The following is a 20,403-nucleotide window of genomic DNA, read 5'->3' on the forward strand; positions in this document are numbered from 1 at the left end:
GCTTAAGGAAATAACCTTTTTTTCAGGGCAACGTTTATGTATGAACAGTTTCCAGAACTTATGAACATGCTTTGGTCACGCATGTTAAAAGACAACAAAAAGAATTGGAGAAGAGTTTATAAGGTATGAATGTAAGCTTATTTGAAGAAGTTTATCTGTTGAAAATAAATGCTTGAAATTTAAGACATACAAGAGACCTTAAAGCGCATTAAAGCTTGCAATACAGTATTTTGAAACAAAAGAGGTAGATTTATAATTTGCTGTATTAGTTGTGGTAAATAGCCTAAAATGTTCAGGTAATGTGGCTCATACTTGTAAATTTGGCTTTTTATTTTAATCTGTTAATTTTTTCCTACCAAAAATTATGCTACTAAAATAATGAATTAGGATGAAAACCGTGGTTCAATTTATGTCTTTACATAAAACTTTGACTGTTACAGTATTATTGCAAAATTCTGTACCTCAAAATGTATTAGTTCAGCAATTCCAAAACATACTAGACTGAAATTTAATATTTTTAATATGTGAGTGTATACTCTTTATCGAATTCCTTCATGTAATACAGAATTCTAAAGTAGCAGCCATTTTTCTTCTAGCCCACCATAATTTTTTGCTGCTCAGATAAGTTTTTCTGTGTTTTCCAAAATGACATGTAACATTCGTGTTTGAAATTTTGAAAGCAGCGTTTCTAGCCTTCAGAATTAAATTTTATGTTGTTTGTTTGTGGAAGATACTCCGTTCACACTGTGTGCTTATGTAGTACATGCAGTGAACTAGTTGGAAGTTCGTTTCTTGAGTAAATGACGTAAAAATGACAACTGGTATAATGAAGTTTTGTACCCCTCAATTTTGTAAACCTACCTGGATTGCCTTCTATCATATTCAAGTGAGCTTTTTCTAAGCAAAGTTAAGTTCATCTGTAAGTACAGTGTAGTAGTTTTCAGTGTATTCACAAGGTCGTACAAGAGTCATTGCTGTCTAATTCTAAGTCATTTTCATTACTCCCAAAGGAAACCCTATACCTATTAGTGGTCATTCTAAATTCATGTTGCAGTAAAATTTTCTGAAGTGTTAGTTTTCTTTACCTTGTTGGCAGCAGCTGTTGAAACAAAAGCCTCATTAACATCGGAATTATATTTTATCTGGAGAAAACACTATGGGATTACCAAATCATTCTAACTTTACATAGCTGTATAATACCCAGTTAAAAATAAAAAGAGCTTTCTAATGCTTTATTTATTTGTATAACATGTTCATATTTTTCAATATCAATTTTTAAAAACTTTTTTGATACATATTTAAAGTCTGATGTAAAGAAAGATTATTTATTCCTGATTCTAGAATTTGCTTTTTAGCCGTTTTCCAAAACTACCAAGATTTATTTTGTTAAACCAGTTGTTGCTTTGTATTTTTACAGTCATTGCTGCTCCTAGCTTACCTCATAAGGAATGGATCAGAGCGTGTTGTTACAAGTGCCAGAGAACACATTTATGATTTGCGATCCCTGGAAAATTACCACTTTGTAGGTGAGCAATAGAAAAACCTTATAAGCAAATTAAAACAGTAGTTGGAGTTGTCAGTCACCTGAACCAGCTTAGAAGCTTCTCTGCTCTAATTAGAATGTGACTGTTGCTGGTTGTGTGACGAGCGCAGAATCCAAGACGTGGGGCCCTAGAGTATTAATTAGTGAAGACAAGAACTTGCAGAAAAGACTGGCTAATAACAACAGAACCAACACAACATGAGTGTTCGGGTTTATATTAAAATATGCACTGGAGGCTGGTCCCCTGTGGTGTCCATAAAGGAATAGCTTTAATCATATGGGAAGAAAAGGTTAGAGCTCCAAAACACACACATCTGTTTGAAGCTGAGCTTTTTCCCTCCCACCAAATAATATTTACTGTGCAAAGGCAGCAAGGCCAGAGTGTGTTTTGAATGTGAAAGAGGCTGGAGAATGAAGCACATTTCATTTTGTAGTATAGTTGCTTTAATGTCCTTTAAAAATTCAGTGTTCTAGCTACACTAAGTCCTAGTAATTAGCGTTCCCAAATTTCTATTGAGGAAACCAAGGTGTGTGGGTGCTTTGCAGTTACTAAACTTGTTCTTTTTTTTTTTCTCCTGATAAAATAAAATAGAAAAATAAATACTAGTAATGATAGATGCATTTTGTTTAGTCATCAGTGATTCTTTTTGGTGGATCGTTAATTGACCTTATGTGGTACCATTATCTGTACTCCTTAAGCCAGAATTGTATTTCAAAATTTGAAATTTACTGAAGAGGATATGACAAAGTCAAATAGCATAATGTACCTCTTTTCATTATTTTTCTGAATGTTGAAGTTCATTTCTTACTGAGATTTTTGCTTTTATTGTACTAAAGTTTTGTTTCTCCCCCACCATTCTCTCAGATGAACATGGTAAGGATCAAGGTATAAATATTCGTCAGAAGGTAAAGGAGTTGGTTGAATTTGCCCAGGATGATGACAGACTTCGTGAAGAGCGAAAGAAGGCAAAGAAGAACAAGGACAAGTATGTTGGTGTTTCCTCTGACAGTGTTGGAGGTTTCAGATATAGTGAGTATCGAAGACAAGCTGCACCTAAACATCAACTTAATTTCTTGGGAATTTTTTCAGAATTATTGACACACATGATTCTCTGCTCTTTGTTTTCAGGAATGTACATAACACTACAATATGCATAATACTTATTTTATTTCCTAGCATATGAACCATGAACCAGTGTTATTTTCAACATTTATAGGTTCAAGATTGTGATTTTATTAACCATTAGTGTGCTAACTACTTAATTGCTAAGTTTGAGTTGACATACAGAAAACAAATGTATCCTTCCCTCTTCGAGGTCCTTAAAAAAAGAAGAAAAAAGTTTTTCTAATTCACTATTTATGGTATAAAAACATAATCTGATTAAGAGATTGATCTTTCTAATTCAAAAACAATGAAACTATTTCAGGGCAACAGTAACATCCTGTGAGTGGGCCTGCAGTCTCTCTTGCCTTAATTAAGTAATTCATAATAACATAACCTGGAAAGAAGATGACTGATGATATTGCTAGTTTTCATTTGGGCCAATTTTCTTTATTGTTCCTTGCACATTTAAGAACAGCTAGAGTGTTCATGCTTATTTTTTTTTTAATGTAATGATCTAGTTTCCCTAAAACTGGGCACTACATGATTAAAAAGAGATACACAAAGTAATGCTTTTTGACAACATGTTCCTTTGGACTTGTTTTGTCTCCTTGAATTCTGAGTGTTCCTTGGCCATTCTGTGTCAGTGCAGACAGGCCAGTACTGCTTCAGACACTAGTTCCATGTGTAAGTTTAAGCTTTGATTGCAGTGAGATTTTTAGCACCTTCAGTGGAGCAACATAAAATCTATTTGTCATTACCTGTAAAATCCCACATTTGGTTAACTTGGTGGATGTTTTTTTGAATAGCAGAAAAATTCCATTTTTAAAGTCAACATCATGTAAAAGTAAATTCTTGGATTTGATGAAATTTTCTTAAATCACATGAACATGTCTTGTAGGTTTTATTTTGGCATTGAGATATTGTTGGATTGTTTACCCAAATATTTAATTTTTAGCATTTTTAAAGTAGAAGTTCCTATGTGCAGCTAGTTTCCTCATATTAGTTGCTTGTTGCTTCTCTTTTTACCAACACAGTATTTTTATGTCAGATATTTAGAAAATAGTTTTCAGATTCAGTCACAACTAATTGTAGATAGAACTGCACATTGGTTTTCATTCTGTCTTTAAATGACCTTACAGATATCTTCAGCACACACTCATTGGAACTGTCCACCACCCTTGTCAATTTGTTTTTTTTCTACTTTCATTTTTCTTATAATTTTTTAATTTCAGAGCCTGGATCATCATATTATTTTTAAGTTGTCTGTACAGATTGTTGCAAAAATTGTTCTGGAAAACCATTAATGGCTTAAATTTTATCTAGAAAACCTTATTATGCATGTTTTAATTTAGTGGTCACTACAGATTCAGTAAATGTATTTTAGAACTCTCAAAATTCTATAGAAAATTTTTAAACTTGGGGTTTTAGTAGGCAGTTTAACAAAATGGTTTTGCAATCTTCAGAGAATATGTGTAGCCCCAGAACTTAATGTCAAACTCAAAACAAAAGCTCTGTTAGTTACTTTTTAATTATTTTATTTCTCATTGCCCTTTTTCTTTTATTTCATCCAGCCCCAATTTTTAGTTTTTTGTTTGTTTGTTGGTGGTTGGTTGGTTTTAGTGCCTGGTATGATTTACTGTTTCTCAGGTTGAGTTGGGACATGAAGATGGAAGGGTTGACTTTTGTATACATAATATCTCCTTTCCTTTGTGCCCCTGAAATCCAGGGCAACAAATCTTGATGTTGGGGTATTTTGTTCCCCACAATGACCTAGTCTCTGTATTCCTAAATTGATGCAGAGGCTCTTGAGGTTTTACCAGTCTCAGCCTATATTCCAAATTGCTCTTTGAAGAGGTTATCACTGTGCTGTACTGCTTCATAATTCTAGCATGTAAGTTTCGTAAGTTAGGATATTGTTTTCCTTTTACAGTAATTCTGGAATGCTTTTCTCTGCTCTGAAATCAGTTGGATTATTTTTTAGTTTGATATTAAAGCATGATCACTACTGGGTCTTCTCAGTGTTATTGGGAATGGTAATATTCAGGAACAGTTTTTAGTGTTTTTCCACTGTTGCTGTCTGATACTTTCCCCAAAATTAAAAAGCTGTTGACAGACAAGAATAAAACACACATTGTAGTTTGTGTTGGTTTTGTGTTTCCCACTGCTCTTTCAGCCTGTTGTAGGGGCTTTGTAAAAAAAGTGCTGTGCTGCACATTAAGGAAGGTAGTATAAGTTTTCATAAACAAAAGCTTTGAGAATCTTCGTTTCTGCCACTTAATCACTGGTATTACATGTTGTGCCTTGTGTAATCGTGTTAGAGCTTTCTGTTTTCTTCTGAAAACAATTTTATTATGAGGAAGAGCTTCAGAAATAAGGACTATAGACATCTTTTGATTTTAATATCCTTAGAATTGCTTCCTTTTTTATGCTTTATGTAGGTGAAAGATATGATCCTGAGCCCAAATCCAAATGGGATGAAGAGTGGGATAAAAACAAGAGTGCTTTTCCATTCAGTGATAAACTAGGTGAACTGAGTGATAAAATTGGAAGCACAATTGATGACACTATCAGCAAGTTCCGGAGGAAAGATAGAGAAGACTCTCCAGAGAGATGCAGGTATTAACACTTTATATCCTGAGTCTCTTAGAGTGGTAAGTTTATGCATCTGCAGTATTGTGTTTTTCTTTTGTTTGCAACATTACCATTGTTTGAAGTTCAAGAATTTTACCTAATGGACATTATTTTTTACAGAAGCAGTCTTAAGTTTACAGAAAAAATATTCATAATATACAGAGTTGTCATTTGCCACCTCTCACCATCACAGTTTGTACTTACTAAACTCTTGTATTGGTATAGCATATTTGTTAACAGTTGAAAGGATAATTTGTTATACTGTCAATAACTGAGGTCTATAGATTACGTTAATGTTCATTTGTTCTACAGTTAGGCCCTGATATATTCCTAATAACCATCATAGCAATACCATATGAAACAGTTCACTGCCGTAACAATGTCTTTGCAAAAATATAGAACATTTCGTGAGAATGCAAACACTCTTGCCTAGGATCCATTCTAATCTGTGTATCTTTCTAGTTTTGTTTGTTTTTATCTTTCCAGTTTTAATAGATGGATTACCAGAGCAAGCACTGTGCAGTTGCTTTCAGGATATGAAGTCAGAAATTGTTGTAATTACTAGTGAAAAGCCTTTAGGTTGTCTCTGTTGCTTTATTTCTTTTTTTTTTTTTTTTTAAGATTTATTTATTTTTATTGCAAAGTCAGATATACAGAGAGGAGGAGAGACAGAGAGGAAGATCTTCCGTCCGATGATTCACTCCCCAAGTAAGCCGCAACGTGCCAGTGTGCGCCGATCCGAAGCCGGGAACCAGGAACCTCCTCCGGGTCTCCCACGCGGGTGCAGAGTCCCAAAGCTTTGAGCCGTCCTCGACTGCTTTCCCAGGCCACAGGCAGGGAGCTGGATGGGAAGTGGAGCTGCCGGGATTAGAACCGGCGCCCATATGGGATCCCGGGGCGTTCAAGGCGAGGACTTTAGCCGCTAAGCCACGCCGCTGAGCCCTGTTGCTTTATTTCTAAGTTGACCATATGTCATATATTTTTATACAGTTTACTTAGTCTTTGCTTGGAAATTATTTTCCCTTTAAAAAGTTTTAGAGATAACTTTTCATTTACATAGCAGATAATTTAACAATCTAAATATTATTTGAGGATAATGAATTTTATACATTAAGCAGATCTGGAATTTATTCTAAAATACAATCCAAATGAATTTTCAGTCCAGAAGTTTTCAAATATGAACATAGTTTCATAACATTTCTGCTGGTTGAGCATTTGTTTTATGTACAACAGTACTTGGAACTTTAAACATTCACTTTTTGTTCATAAGTGCCAATACAGCTATAAACTAACTTTTTTCCAATTTAAAGGACAACATACATAGGACTTAAAACTCATTAAAAAGGCACATAGAGTTGGATCTTGGCATAGTGGTTAAAATGCCACCTACATCCACATAGATCTGAGTTTGATACCTGGCCTCAGCTCCTACTGTAACTTCCTGTTCATACAAGCCTTGGATTTAGGGTCTTAAGGAATAGAGGTGCTCTGATCCATATACAAGACCAAAATTGAATTTCTTGCTCCCAGCACTAATGAGAACTAACTTTCTTGTTTTGTTTTTTAAAGAAAAAAGTACAAATAAAATCTAATCTAATTTTGAGGAAGGTCTGAAATGTTGGTATTATTTATTCTCGCTATATTTCCATATTAAATCCTTGGAATGCCTCTTTTTCATGATTTTTAAAAAATTTCTGGAATGTATTCTTTGAAGAGGAAGAACTTATTTTTAGACTTTAAATATATATATTTTGCAATTCCATGTCTAATCTGGCTCTGTTATATTGGAGGCGTATGTACATGGTAGTTACAAATACTACGTTAGATATTCTATGTCATTTTTTCCCATACTGATGTTCCTGTGGCCTATGGGTATAAGCTTTTAACTTGGTTTGGAAAACGTAATGCCTATATATTCCTCTGGTATTTCCTGAAGAAGTATGGAATCAGGGTGGGCCAGGCTGATTTTCTAAGTGTATTTAACATATATCGCTACTTTCTTTCCTTTACCCTTTTACCCCCAATTATTTTCTCACTTTGTCTCCCTACTCTTTTTTATTCTTTCTTTTTTCTATCATGTTTTTTTTTCCATACTATATATTTACAACACAGATCTGCTAGCATTCCAAAGTCTTTCACATGGAATGTTCAGGTTCCGAAGAATAGAGATGAGTGTGGTTTATCACCAGAAATGTTTCAACTTGGAGTATTTCTGAAAGAAGAGCATAGATTTCTAGACTAAGTTATGTGTGACCTTGACTGTTAAACAAGAATTGCAGCCTTTATTAGCTCATTATTATACTCAAGAATTGTTGATCATTGGTCATTTATGAAGCAGTCTCTTTCGTGGTGTACTAGTCATACTGAGGTCTCAGCTTGTCAAGAAACTATTTTGCACGGAAATAATTTGGATGCCGAAAGGGTAATAAATGTTTTACTGACAGTATTGATGGTGAGATTCTTTAAGTCATTCATTATTAGAACATTTATGGTCTGCGGGTACTCATCAGAATTTGTGAATACCTTAAAGTGCTTACTTACTTAATATGTATTCTATATTAAATCCTTGGGATGCCTCTTTTTCATGACTTTTTAAATTTCTGGAATGTATTCTTTGAAGAGGAAGAGCTTATTTTTAGACTTTAAATATGTATGTTTTGCAAATCCATGTCTAACCTGGCTCTTTTATATTGGAGGTGTATGTATATGGTAGTTACAAATACTCTGAAAGACAGTGCCTACGTTAGATATTCTATGCAATTTTTCCCACACTGATGTTCCCAAACTGATGTTGATATATAAACCCTTTGTTCTGTATAGAATGCCATTCTTTGTTATCCTTAGTTTATGCACACTCCAATTTGATGTATATTTAAGTAGAAGTTGCTTTAGTCTGAATTAAATTGCATCAGCAGAATATCATAGCCTAAAGGAACTTTGAAGCATTTTGTTCCATAATATTTATAAATGAAGCCAGCTACTCTAAAATTAGCAATATCGGTGATAGAACAAATTTCAAGTTTTTTTTCTACTCTTCACCCATATATCCCAGAAAAAAAAAGATAAACAAAACAGTACCTTGTTAGTGAAGAGCAAACTACGGCTGACATTTTCATTTGTAGCATTTTAAAGTCATAGTTGTTTTACTTTTAGATTCTTTTCCTTTTGATTTCTTAAAGATGTGTTTTTATTGCACCTAAGGAGCAGTTGAGACTGCAGCTACTTTAATACCAAGGTTTTAGCAGTTAATTCTGATATAATAATGCTATTTTATTTTTAAGCTTTAAATCTGTAGTAAACAAAAACTGAAGGGTTCCATTTTTCCATTTTTTTCTTTGTATGCATTCATATAAGTAGTTTTTTGGTAGCAGTGTTTTAGACTCATCTAGGGAATACTGTATGTTTCCATTGCCCCTCCCCAGTATACACATATTGTTATTCAACCAGCTTAAATAACATTCTGTTGATCCCCATCAAAGTCAGTGTAGAATTTTAAAATAATCCCAAGTCTTCTTATTGTGCTTTATTTTTAATATCTTATAGCGATAGCGATGAAGAAAAGAAAGCCCGAAGAGGGAGATCTCCCAAAAGTGAATTCAAAGATGAAGAGGAGACAGTGACGACAAAGCATATCCACATCACGCAGGCTACAGAGACCACCACCACCAGACACAAGCGCACTGCAAATCCTTCCAAAACCATTGATCTTGGAGCAGCAGCACATTACACCGGGGACAAAGCCAGTCCAGAGCAGAATGCTTCCACCCACACACCTCAGGCTTCAGTGAAGGTGGGCGTTTTCTGGCAGGAGTTTGCACATTACCCATGGTTTTATTCTTATAATCTACTCTTACAATTCTTGTATTAGTAGACTTGGAAATTTCTGATAATCATATTAATTATAGATTGGCAAGTATTACTGAATCAATAGTAAGAAATCTGTCCACTTCCTAAGTGATTGCCTATGTGCTTTTGTGAAAGTAGTGATGACACTTCTTGGGTCATTTTGGAAAAATTGTTCATTTTTTGAAAAAGCAGAACACTGTTTTCCCTCCAAGATGACACTAAAACCAACTAAATTAACTAAGCAAGAAAATGCTTGACAGTTTTGTAAAATGGCAATGAGGGACTACTGTTTATTAAGGAAATGGTCTCTGTTAACATGTTGATGGAGCCTTTAAAGGAGGTCATCCCAGGTCAGTATCAGAAGCACTGCTTCCTGCCTTCATTTGTTTTATTCACTCCCTAGAATGAAGTCCACCTTCCAAGCAGTTGGCCACAACATACTCATTTTTCTAATTTGTTTGGTAAATACATATTTGATGTCTTTAAAGGTGAAGTTAGGCCTATTTAGTGTAAAGAACCTTTTGCAAGATTCTATTCAAGTTATCTTTTTGGTTTTGATTATAACAGCTTTTGGTTTTGATTATAACAGCTTTAATTATAATGACAAGTAGTGTCTCTTTTTCTTTATAGTTGTAGATTCCCATTCCTCTGGATATTTAGCTTATGGACAGCTGTATATGCTCTGATAAATAGCCATAATATTTAATAGCTAAATACACAGTGGCCATATAAGGAAAATCATCCAAACTATAATTTTTATCAGTAAACCAAGACATAGATATTAAAAGGATTTGATCTTTGGATTTCTATTGACATAATATATATACTTATGAATATGATGTTTCAAGTCTAAAGAATTTTTTTAAACAGGTATTTGTGTATAAATTGGGAGTGAAAGGTAGCTAGAACTTGGAACAGATGTTTCACTTACTGGTTAAGACATCAGTTAGGACACCCATATTCCACTTAAGCACTTGGTTTCTCTCTCTAGTTCTAGCTCCTTTTTTTCAGTTTCTTGTTTGTGCAGATCTTGTGAGTCAGAAACTGATAGTTGAACTAATTGGATACGACCTTGTAGGCTTCTGCACTGGGTTCCTAGCTCCGTGCTCCAGCTCAACTGTTGTGAGCATTTGGCAAGTGGACCAGTGAATGGAAGCTCTCTGTCTCTCCATCCTTTCTCTGCCTCTCGGAGAGAAAAAAATATATAGCTGATTTTAGACAAAGTATGAATTTACTTTTGTAAGCTTACTGTATGATTATTTTCAGACATCAGTGCCTAGCAGCAAGTCATCGGGTGACCTTGTAGATCTGTTTGATGGCCCCAGCCCGTCAACAGCAGGTAAACCTACACTGTGACATTTTCGTTCTGATGGCTGAGATTTCAGAGTCAATTTTTTAAAATACCAAATAAAGGGATTAATAAATACTTGTTGAAAAAAAATACCAAATAAAAATGAAGTGAAAAATAAAATTTATTTTCCTTGGACTTATTTCGATGTTAAGTTAGTGATCCCTGACCATATTTGGTAGGGATTGTTTAATATCCTAAAATAAAGGAGATGGCTGCTTTCATATTTGACAATTCACTAATCTCAATTTCTTTAGGAACTAATGCCTAATCCCTCTCAAATTGCCAGTTTGCTGTGTTGTTTTTGTCTTTCTTCCTATTAATCTACCTTCCAAAGTTAGACCTTTGGAAACAGTCTGTTTTCTGACCCTCAGAGCTGGCAAAAACCTATTTGTGTTGGGTAGTGAATTAAAAGTGGTGTATTAAAAATATTAAATCATTTGTAATTTTAATTGCTTTATATATCTTGCTCTGACTCCTGTCTCATAATTAATGATATTTAGGATGTATATTTTTAACATTTTTCATAATTAAAGCTTTTTAGAGACTTTCTTAATTCCCATTTTGAAGTTTTTTAACTTAGAGAAACAACAAAGTATGCTAGGATTGCCACCTTTGCATTCTTTATAAGCAGGCTGTGCTGCTCATATTTTACTCTTTGATAAAATCTTAATTCTAGCTGTCAACAAGGACATGTTTAGAGTTTGCTTAACTTTTCATTCACTTACTCAACAAATATTTGTTAAACCAGACAGTGGGCTTGGTGTTTTTAAAACAGAGTTCATGCCTGGTGGAAAGGTCAAGTGGGGGAAATAACCATCAGTCAGAGTCACAGAGAGTCGCCTGGCTGTAAACACAGGGAGTGCTTTGGAAGAAAGGCAGTGAATGAAACAAAGCGTGTCGGGATCTGCAAAACATTGTCTCAGTGCTGCAGCAAAACCAGCTAACCAGCATCTTCTCATAGTTGATTTTGATGATTTCCTACATTTGATTTCCAGTGTCTAGATTTTGAGTAGTTCATAATTTTATGAAAATTATAGTTTAGGGCTGCATTTGATTACAGTGTTTTATTAAACTGATATGTCTAAAATTAACATAGCTCAACAAAATATCTGTTGTTTGGGCTTTTTGGTTCTTTGATTTTGTTGTTGTTGTTGTTTGATATTTAAGATTTATTTTTACATTGAAATCAAAAGTGATGAAAAAGAGAGACACATACTCATCTGCTAGTTCATTACCCAAATGGCCTCAACCATTTGTTCTCAAGAGGTCAGAGCAGAGCTGGTCAAAAGCTGGGAACCATTAGCTTTCTTTCAAGTCTCCCACATGGGTTCAGGGACCCAAGCCTTTGGGCCGTCCTCCACCACTTTACCAGACCCTGGACAGGCTTGCAAGTGGGACATCTGGGATTAGAACTGGCATCCCTATGGTATGCTGGCACCGCATTCCGAGGATATGCATACCATGCCACCATACCAGTCCTACAACTTCAGTTTTGAAGACAGTCTTTCCAAGCCTGTAGTAAGTATATTTCATGTTAAATGTAGACAGCAGAATTGGGATGTAACTAACATGCCAAGTGAATCTGTTATTCCCAGTTGTATGTTATGATTTTTCAAAGCTGAATAGTTTCCAAACTTTACATCAGTGTTTAAGTCTTTGATGGAAATTAGTTTTCATTAGTGGTAGTTAGAGCATGTAATTAATATATATAATATATGTAATATAAAATCTCCTACTATTGTCTTGTTATTCCTGCTCTCACACAATTCTTGCACTGGAAATAGACTTACAGAACATCTGATTTGAGATAGTTTGTAAGATTTTTTGCTTCCTTTCTCTTTTTTTCTGTAACTATGGATGTAAATTTTTAAAATTACTCTTTAAACTGTCACACTATTATGCCCAAGTGCATTTATTGTTTAACAATTTATGTGCTGTCTTTTTGTATGTTTTTAAGATCTGGGCTGTAATATTAATTGGTGGTTAGCATGTCATGATATAATACAGACATAGTGTCACAGAGTATCAACTGTTTTGGACTTCCTAGCATAAAATATTAAAGAACCCTTTTCATGCATCTCTGGAAAGTTTTAATGGAGTAATCAGAGAAGAATTAACTAGGAAGGTCAGATGAGTGGATATAACTTTTTTGCTTTGTGATATTCAGATTGGTTTGAACAGAGAGAATTGTTAAATACCATCATGCTTTCTTAGCTCGGTAAGAAACCTTTGAGTGATTTTTCTTTTCCAATGCAAACAGTAGATAGACTAATTAAATATAAGTAACAATTAATGTGAGTGCAGTAATTGATTGAAATCTGGAAGATTTTTTACCTTAAGATTAAAGTTAACTCCTATTTGAAGCAATGTATTTTGCCAGTTTTGTTCATTTGCCTTCCAATCAGTATACATAAATTTAGTTATCTCGTACTCTGTACTCAACATCTTAATAATATATTTTAGATTGAATTCAGCAGTGAAAAAAATGCATGCTAAACCTTTAGGACTTATAAATGAAAAGGTATAAGAGTTTACCATATTAACATTGCTGTTTGGTATGCCATTTGGGTGTCATTTACCAGATGTGCCCATATTTATAATTGTGCCATCATGTAAGTAATATGAGCATGAACTGTAAAGCTAAGCAGATATGGCATCTGTACCAGTCATCAAAGATAACTCCTCTGAGAAAATACTCCAATTTTCCTTTATGTGTATGTGAGAGATTTTCTTATTGTTATCTTCAGAAAGATATATAGTAAAATCATCATAGATTATCTACCAAGTTTAAAAATATGTGTGATACCTAACTATTCACCAAGATTTGTTTGAAACTATCTTGATAAATGTCCCATTTTAATACACTTTTAAGGTTTTAATGGTGTTTGGTAAGCTTTTACATATAGTTTATTTTTGTATAATATTTTAAGAAGTGAACAATGTGTTTAGAAAATAAGGAAATTAAAATGCTAAAAGCAATCCCTCATTTCTTCTTAGTCTAGTTCACCTCTTCCTAAAAATAGAAAGTCTAAGTTGTCTTTCTTGTTCCTTGTTATTAGAAATTTGGGTTCTGCTTAACGTGACACAAATTATTTTTAGTCCAAAAGTAAGGTTAAAGAGTAAATACACCATAATCGGTGCAGATGGGTAAAAACCTGATGAGACATTTGTTATATTTTGATTTTTTTTAAGCTGTAAAGTTAAACATTGAAATGGACTGTAGGCTAAATCAAATCCAAATTTCTCAGTAGTCTTGAAACTTTAATCTGTGGCTTTATACTCAAAAGTTGTTGAGGTTATTTACATGAATATGAACCACACCGTTACATCATCAGTACTCCACATTCAAAGTAGAATTTCATTGGAGGTTATCTTTAGCTTTAAGCCAAGTTAACTACACATAAAATTTTTCCCACTTACTCCTCTTTTCAAGCACTATTAAAAGTAGTGCATGTTTATTTTAGAAATTCAATATAAAATAAGTCACTCTAATTTGGACACATACAATTAATTAATTTTGGTGGATATTGTTAAGACACATTGTTCAGTCAGTACGTTTATTACGTTGTAAATGTTTTTCAGGTTCTTTTTTCTGGCTCTTCATGAGGAAATTTTTTTAATGTATAAACTGCTTTTCACCCACCATCTCCTTACCATTTTAAAAATAATCGTACCATGTGTGGCCATTCCATACTTTAATCCGTTCTTTTCTGTTTTGTTTTCTCGTTTTTTGTGGGATGAAGGGGAAGTTCAACATTTTCTGTTATAAGCAAAGTAACTCAAAACACACACTTCAGAATACTCCAGTTTCATAAGGAGAAAATGCTGTCAATGTAAATAATATTTTATTTTGCATTTGTTTGATCATTGAAGTTGAACACTTTATATTTGTACATAGCAGTTGTGACTTGTCTATTCATGTCCTTTGGGTTTTTTTTCCTGTTGGGGATATTCGTCTTTATTGATCTTTTAAAACTTCTTTTGGAATTAATTATTTCATCATATATTTACACTTTTCACATTTTGTGATTTCATGTTAGAATTCATGTAAAAGTATTCTTAGTGCCATCTAGCTTAAGTTTTTGTTGAAGGAAATTCTGTTTTTATTTAAACACTGTCTGGTTCAGCTACATTTCTCTTCACAATGTTGCCTCAGAATATACATGTTCCCAGCTGGTGACTGTAAATAACCTCCTTGCTGCCCTGAGAAGGCAGATGGAAATGGTTCATTTAAATGACAGCTCTCATGAGGGAATCTTAAAGGATGGCTCTTGTGAAAATTAGCAGTCTTCCACATGCAGCAATTTTTGGTAGTCTTTTATTTACATTCCCTTAGATGCAGCTTATCTGGGAAAATGCTTAATGCAGGAAATTTCTGTTGGATTTCAGCATTGGCATGAGTATCATTTATGTGATTATAGATAGTCCATTTTAGCAGAGAGAAACTTTTCCTAAACAATGAAGATTTTTAATTTCTGAGACAGCTTTCAGAGTTGGAGATCATATTAAACTGTCCAGGCATAATGTGTTACATTTGAGAAGTTGAGAGAAATACTCAAATCTGCTTCATAGAAAAGTGGCTTGTATTTGTAAAATAGCTATGTCTCATTCTGCTCCTTACTCTTGCAGTTCTCAAAGTAGTCATATTAAACTCCCTCTGATAAGGGAGTTTTTTGCTAGAAAGAAGTTATGACCACCATATAATTTCAATTCAGGTTGTAGAAGGTAGAGTAGCAAAAATAAAATTTTTTCCCTAGTTTGAAGTTGTGATCTATAATATTCAGTCCCTTTATTTTCAACATGAATTTTTTTGTAGCTAAACTATGTAGGTTTTGAAAAATCCCCTATCTGCTTGGCATAATATTCATATTTAGATTTATTCTCTTCTTGGTTGAAGGGAAACTTCAAATCTCTTAGTGTTAAGGTCATTAATTTACTGTCATTCTGTTACTTAGCAGTGTATTTTGTTGAATACTTTTTAACAAGTAGGAATATCATAAAGAACAAATATGCAAATGTTAAGCATCCATTGTTTTCAACATGTTTTTCTGGTTTTTATAATGTAGAGCTCATTGATCTTTTGTCGTGTGTGTGCCTTTAAGGGAGAGAAGACCATGTCACTCTGATACTATCCTTTGAATGAAGTAAAAAGAAGCATTAAAATAATCTGAAGCATTGATTGGAGAACCTTGACTTGAGTAGGCATTAGGTCAGTGATGAGTAAGGATATGTGTACAAGGATGCATATGAAAGGTAGTGAAAAGAAAAATTAGTTATGCTTGCTGGATAGTTGACTACAGTAAGTGTGCAAATACCAAAAAGAATACCAAATACACTGTATCAGAAACTGATTTGCTCCTTTTATTACTGCTGGCCATTTATTAAGACAGAGAGATAGTTCTACTTTAATTAACCCAGTTGAATGTACCAGATGGGGCAGAATGTCTTGCAGCGATAAGACAATTCAGAAATGGCACCAGATGTTGGAAGCTGTCCCTGGTGGTGTTTGAGTGCAGCCCAGATGTTCCAGTCCCACCTGGATAGTTTCTAAGCACTGCAGGCTAAGCAGCTGTGTTGTAACCTAGATAATGTTCACATAACACTAAAAGCACAGTAATTGCACTGGTTCTCCAGACTTCTGAGGTTGAAATCCTAGAAGGACAGAAATCTTTAAGGACAGAAATAAACACAACTGCTTAAAGTGTCAGATATTTGGCTATTTTGTTGATAATCAAATTTGAGAAAGTGGAATATCAAAATTTGACATGTCATCTTTCCAAATTGTAAATAATATTCTTACCCATGTAGTGTTTACAGATCAAAATATGTATGAGAATATAATGTGTGCATGGAGGCTGATTTGAAGACTTGGAAAACAGCAGGTCAGGAGTAGCAAAAGCTGTTATTTTGCATACATTAAAACCAAAACCTCTTACATGAAATAAATAATAAGAGGGAAAAAAGATGCTGAAATCATTGCATTGATATTTTTTTCTTCTTTCATATGTATTTAAACTGACTTTAGAACTTTTACTTATTTTTTTGAGAGGGGCAGATGGACAGAGAGCATGCCCCCATCCTCTGGTTCACTAAAATATTGCAGTGACCTAATTCAGCTGGTAGCGGGAAGTTAGTTTATATCTCACGCATGGGTAGCTGGAACTCAGTAACTTGAGTCATCACTGCCACTTCTAAGGGTCTGAATTTACAGGCAGTTGGAGTCAAGAACCAGACTCAGGAAACCCAGGTACTGTGATGTGCACCATAAGCACCCTCATCACTAACTAAATGTCTTCTCCTCGGCTTATGTTTATAAAACTAATTTAAAGGGTTCCCCTTCTTATTTTTTATTTTCATATTTTAATTTTTTTAAATGCTTACTTATTTTTATTGGAAAGACAGATTCACAGAGAGAAGAGACAGAAAGATCTTTCATCCACTGGTTCACTCTCCAAGTGACTGTGGCAGCAAGAGCTGAGCTAATCCAAAGCCAGATGCCAGGAGCTTCTTCTGGGTCTCCCACGTAGGTGCAGGGTCCGAAGGCTTTGGACCATCCTTGATTGCTTTCCCAGGCCACAGGCAGGGAATTGGCTGGCAAGCAGAGCAGCCAGGACACAAACTGGTGCCCACATGGGATCCTGACACTTGCAAGGGGAGGATTAGCTAATTGAGCTTTCATTTTTGTTTGTTAAAAATTTCAGAAATACAGAAAATTTTCTCATTTAAATATGTTTAGTTACTTGTTATTTGTTTTTTGTGTGCTATTTATTCTGTGACATTTGAAAGGAAATTTCAGACATGACATTAGCATCTAAAATATCTCATCATGGGGCCCGGCGGCATGGCCTAGAGGCTAAAGTCCTTGCCTTGAACGCCCCGGGATCCCATATGGGCGCCGGTTCTAATCCCGGCAGCTCCACTTCCCATCCAACTCCCTGCCTGTGGCCTGGGAAAGCAGTCGAGGATGGCCCAAAGCTTGGGGACACTGCACCCATGTGGGAGACCCAGAAGAAGTTCCAGGTTCCTGGTTCCCAGTTTTGGATCGGCGCGTACCGGCCCGTTGCAGCTCACTTGGGGAGTGAATCATCGGATGGAAGATCTTCCTCTCTGTCTCTCCTCCTCTCTGTATATCTGACTTTGTAATAAAAATAAATCTTTTTAAAAAAAATCTCATCATGAATCTCACAAGAGCATTCTCCTTTCATTCTTGGGAAATTAAAACACTTTTTTCTTAATATACAAACCATATTCAGATTTCCCCCACTATCTCATTTATATCCTTTGAGTATAGCACTTTTTTTTCCCCCAAAAATCCAGGGTCCAATCAAGTATTACATACTTTACCTACTTGTCAGTGTGAATAATTTACTCCCGAGCAGTGTTTTACTCAGATTTTTAAAACTGTTGAATATTGTTATGCACAGAGCATAATTGCTAGGTATGCTGTATATGCATGTTATGTTTGTGAAATATTAGTGAGTGATTATAACTACAATCTCAAGCATCTGCTAGATATAGGACTGATATTTGTAAAAGTCTGTGGTAGCTTATAAAGGGAATGTAATTGACATCAAAACCCAGATAAAAAATGTACAAGCGAGATCTGAGGCCTCTAATATTGAGTATTTTAGGTGTGGCATAAGTATGGCTTCCTGAAATTACTTAGAGTTGTTCTCTAGTTCTCACAGTCTAACATCTTCCTTTTCTTTAACTCCTAGGAGGATCTGCCGATTTGTTTGGAGGATTTGCTGACTTCGGCTCAGCAGCTGCATCAAGCAGTTTCTCTTCCCAAGGTAGGATGTGATTTAATTGGCCAGAAATCAGTGAGTGGTGGAAAGGTTATCAGAACAAAAAAATTCCCATCATCCCAGATTTCATCATTATGTTCTTACTCTCCTTGTAGTATTTATAATCATAATTTCTAAGAAATTATTCACAGTGCATTGTACTGGGTCTTAAATGTACCAAGTGAATTAATTTAATTGCAGGCTACTCAGATAAATGTAAGGAACATTGCTCATATTTGTAACTGTTCTAAGAGGATTCATGAGTAAATTTCAATAATTTGATTTTGGCAGCAAGAATATTGTTTTCCTTTAGCATTCGTTATTTCATTTTTGTAGATGAAATTTAATTGGGATTGGGCAGACAGACTGTCTTAACAATATCGATTCTTTTAGGTACCTTAATAAGTTATGAAAGTAAGTGAACTTCATTTTGACATATCCAAAAATTAGCAGTTGAAATCAACAGTAATTTTCTCACTTTATTAGAATTTTTTTAATACCAATGTTCAAGCATAATTTAGGCTTAAATTATCAGCATTAAGATAGCTTGTCTTTTAGTATTTTCTGACATACTACTTATTTCATTTACTGTGGTATCTGTTTAACTTTGACTCTAGTTCTATAAAACTGGGAATCAGATTAATTGCTTCTTTAGAAGACAAAATAATGTCTATAAATTCATTCTTTGGGAAGGTTGGTAGTTTTAGTGTTTCATAAAATCTGGTCAGTCTGCAGTTTGAAAGATATTTTAAAAATCAGCTATAAAAATCTTAAAGTGAATAAGGCAATAACAATACAGCTTCACTGATAGAATACAACTCCATTACAGATAGAATAATCTGTTAGCTCTAATATAACATTAAACTGATTACAATTTGTATTTAATAATGGCTGGAATAGGTTTATGAGAAGTTAGGAGGAAAAATACATAGCTTTTAATATGATTTGGAATTATTTTGACAGCCAGTTTTATAAACTCCAGTGATTTTCCAGAAACCAGAATTGCTTAGTAATTAGCTGCTTCATTTTGGTAGTGCAATTTTGCCTTTTCAGGGTTGGTATCTTACTTTAGACAAACTGAGGTGAAACGTTGCCCTAATTTTACTAACTCCCTATGTAATTCCCAAAGTTTTTATGTATATAAAGTTGCCTACTATGCAAGTATTTTGAATATGTTAAGTATTGCCTAAGTGATACATTTCTTCATCTGTATGCATGTGATTAATATAATGTGATCACCATTACACAGGGGGCTGAAACTGTTGCAACAATGATTAATCATTCCTGAATAGTATATCCCCCTCTAGAAATCTATTTTTCCCTTGATTAATCATCTCAGATACGGAGTTTTTGGATGGGGCAACACATTTTTCCCCAGCTTCCATTTATATTGTTTTATAGATAAAGCAAATAGAAAATCAGCATAAAGATTACCATTATCCTGCAGCCTTAACTTAGATTGGTTTAAATTGCTTAAAGTATAGAAATAACTGGAATTCAGTGCAGTTTCTTTTATTAAGAAGATCAAGGACATGTTTTAGTAATACTGTAAAATAATAAATGTTAGTCAAATTCTTATATTAATTTGTTGGTAGGGCTTGGGACTTTTGTGAATTATTTTCTTTTTGAGTACGATTCCATTGTAGTATGGTAATGGGAAAATATAATTTTTTAAACTTCAAATGATCTCATCTGATATTTTGCATAATGAGACAGTATTACAGTGGTTGGTTACCTTTTAGGCTAGACAAAATGTATTTTCAAGTTGTAAATGAACTTGGAGTGCAAAAAATGGTGTTAATTAACTTGAAAAATACATTTTATTTGCTTTTGGGTGACAGTTCTGTGGCTTTTTCTTCACCTTTTGCTTTTCAACTTCCATTTATTCATATTTTTCTATTTTTCCCTTTCTTAGGGGAAGGTTTATTTACTTATATGCATACATAGCCTAGTTTAAAGTTTTTTGTATGTCTTTATAATTACTGTGTGCCAACTAGGTAAAATTATATATGTTTAATTTACAAGAGTTTAACTTCACTTTATGGCATTCCTAGAGAAAAGAGAGTACAATGCATTGACTATAGTTGGACTTTGTCAGTTAATCCAGTTATAAAACTTTGAATGATACTATATTTTGAAT

The 20,403-nt window shown here is 34.2% G+C and overlaps 1 protein-coding gene across 2 annotated transcripts in view; it reads left to right on the forward strand.

Annotated features, from left to right (window-relative positions):
- The window catches only part of CLINT1 (clathrin interactor 1), a 65,019-nt gene that overhangs the window by 37,853 nt on the left and 6,763 nt on the right, over positions 1–20,403 (forward strand). For both annotated transcript variants that reach the window (XM_058677864.1, XM_004587488.3), the window contains exons 3-9: positions 27–123; positions 1,418–1,526; positions 2,409–2,573; positions 5,087–5,264; positions 8,823–9,069; positions 10,392–10,464; positions 18,195–18,269. In XM_058677864.1, the coding sequence (XP_058533847.1) occupies positions 27–123; positions 1,418–1,526; positions 2,409–2,573; positions 5,087–5,264; positions 8,823–9,069; positions 10,392–10,464; positions 18,195–18,269 (944 nt within the window). The remainder of the gene's footprint in view (positions 1–26; positions 124–1,417; positions 1,527–2,408; positions 2,574–5,086; positions 5,265–8,822; positions 9,070–10,391; positions 10,465–18,194; positions 18,270–20,403) is intronic.

Source organism: Ochotona princeps, chromosome 19, assembly GCF_030435755.1.
Source record: "Ochotona princeps isolate mOchPri1 chromosome 19, mOchPri1.hap1, whole genome shotgun sequence".
Lineage (NCBI taxonomy): Eukaryota > Metazoa > Chordata > Mammalia > Lagomorpha > Ochotonidae > Ochotona > Ochotona princeps.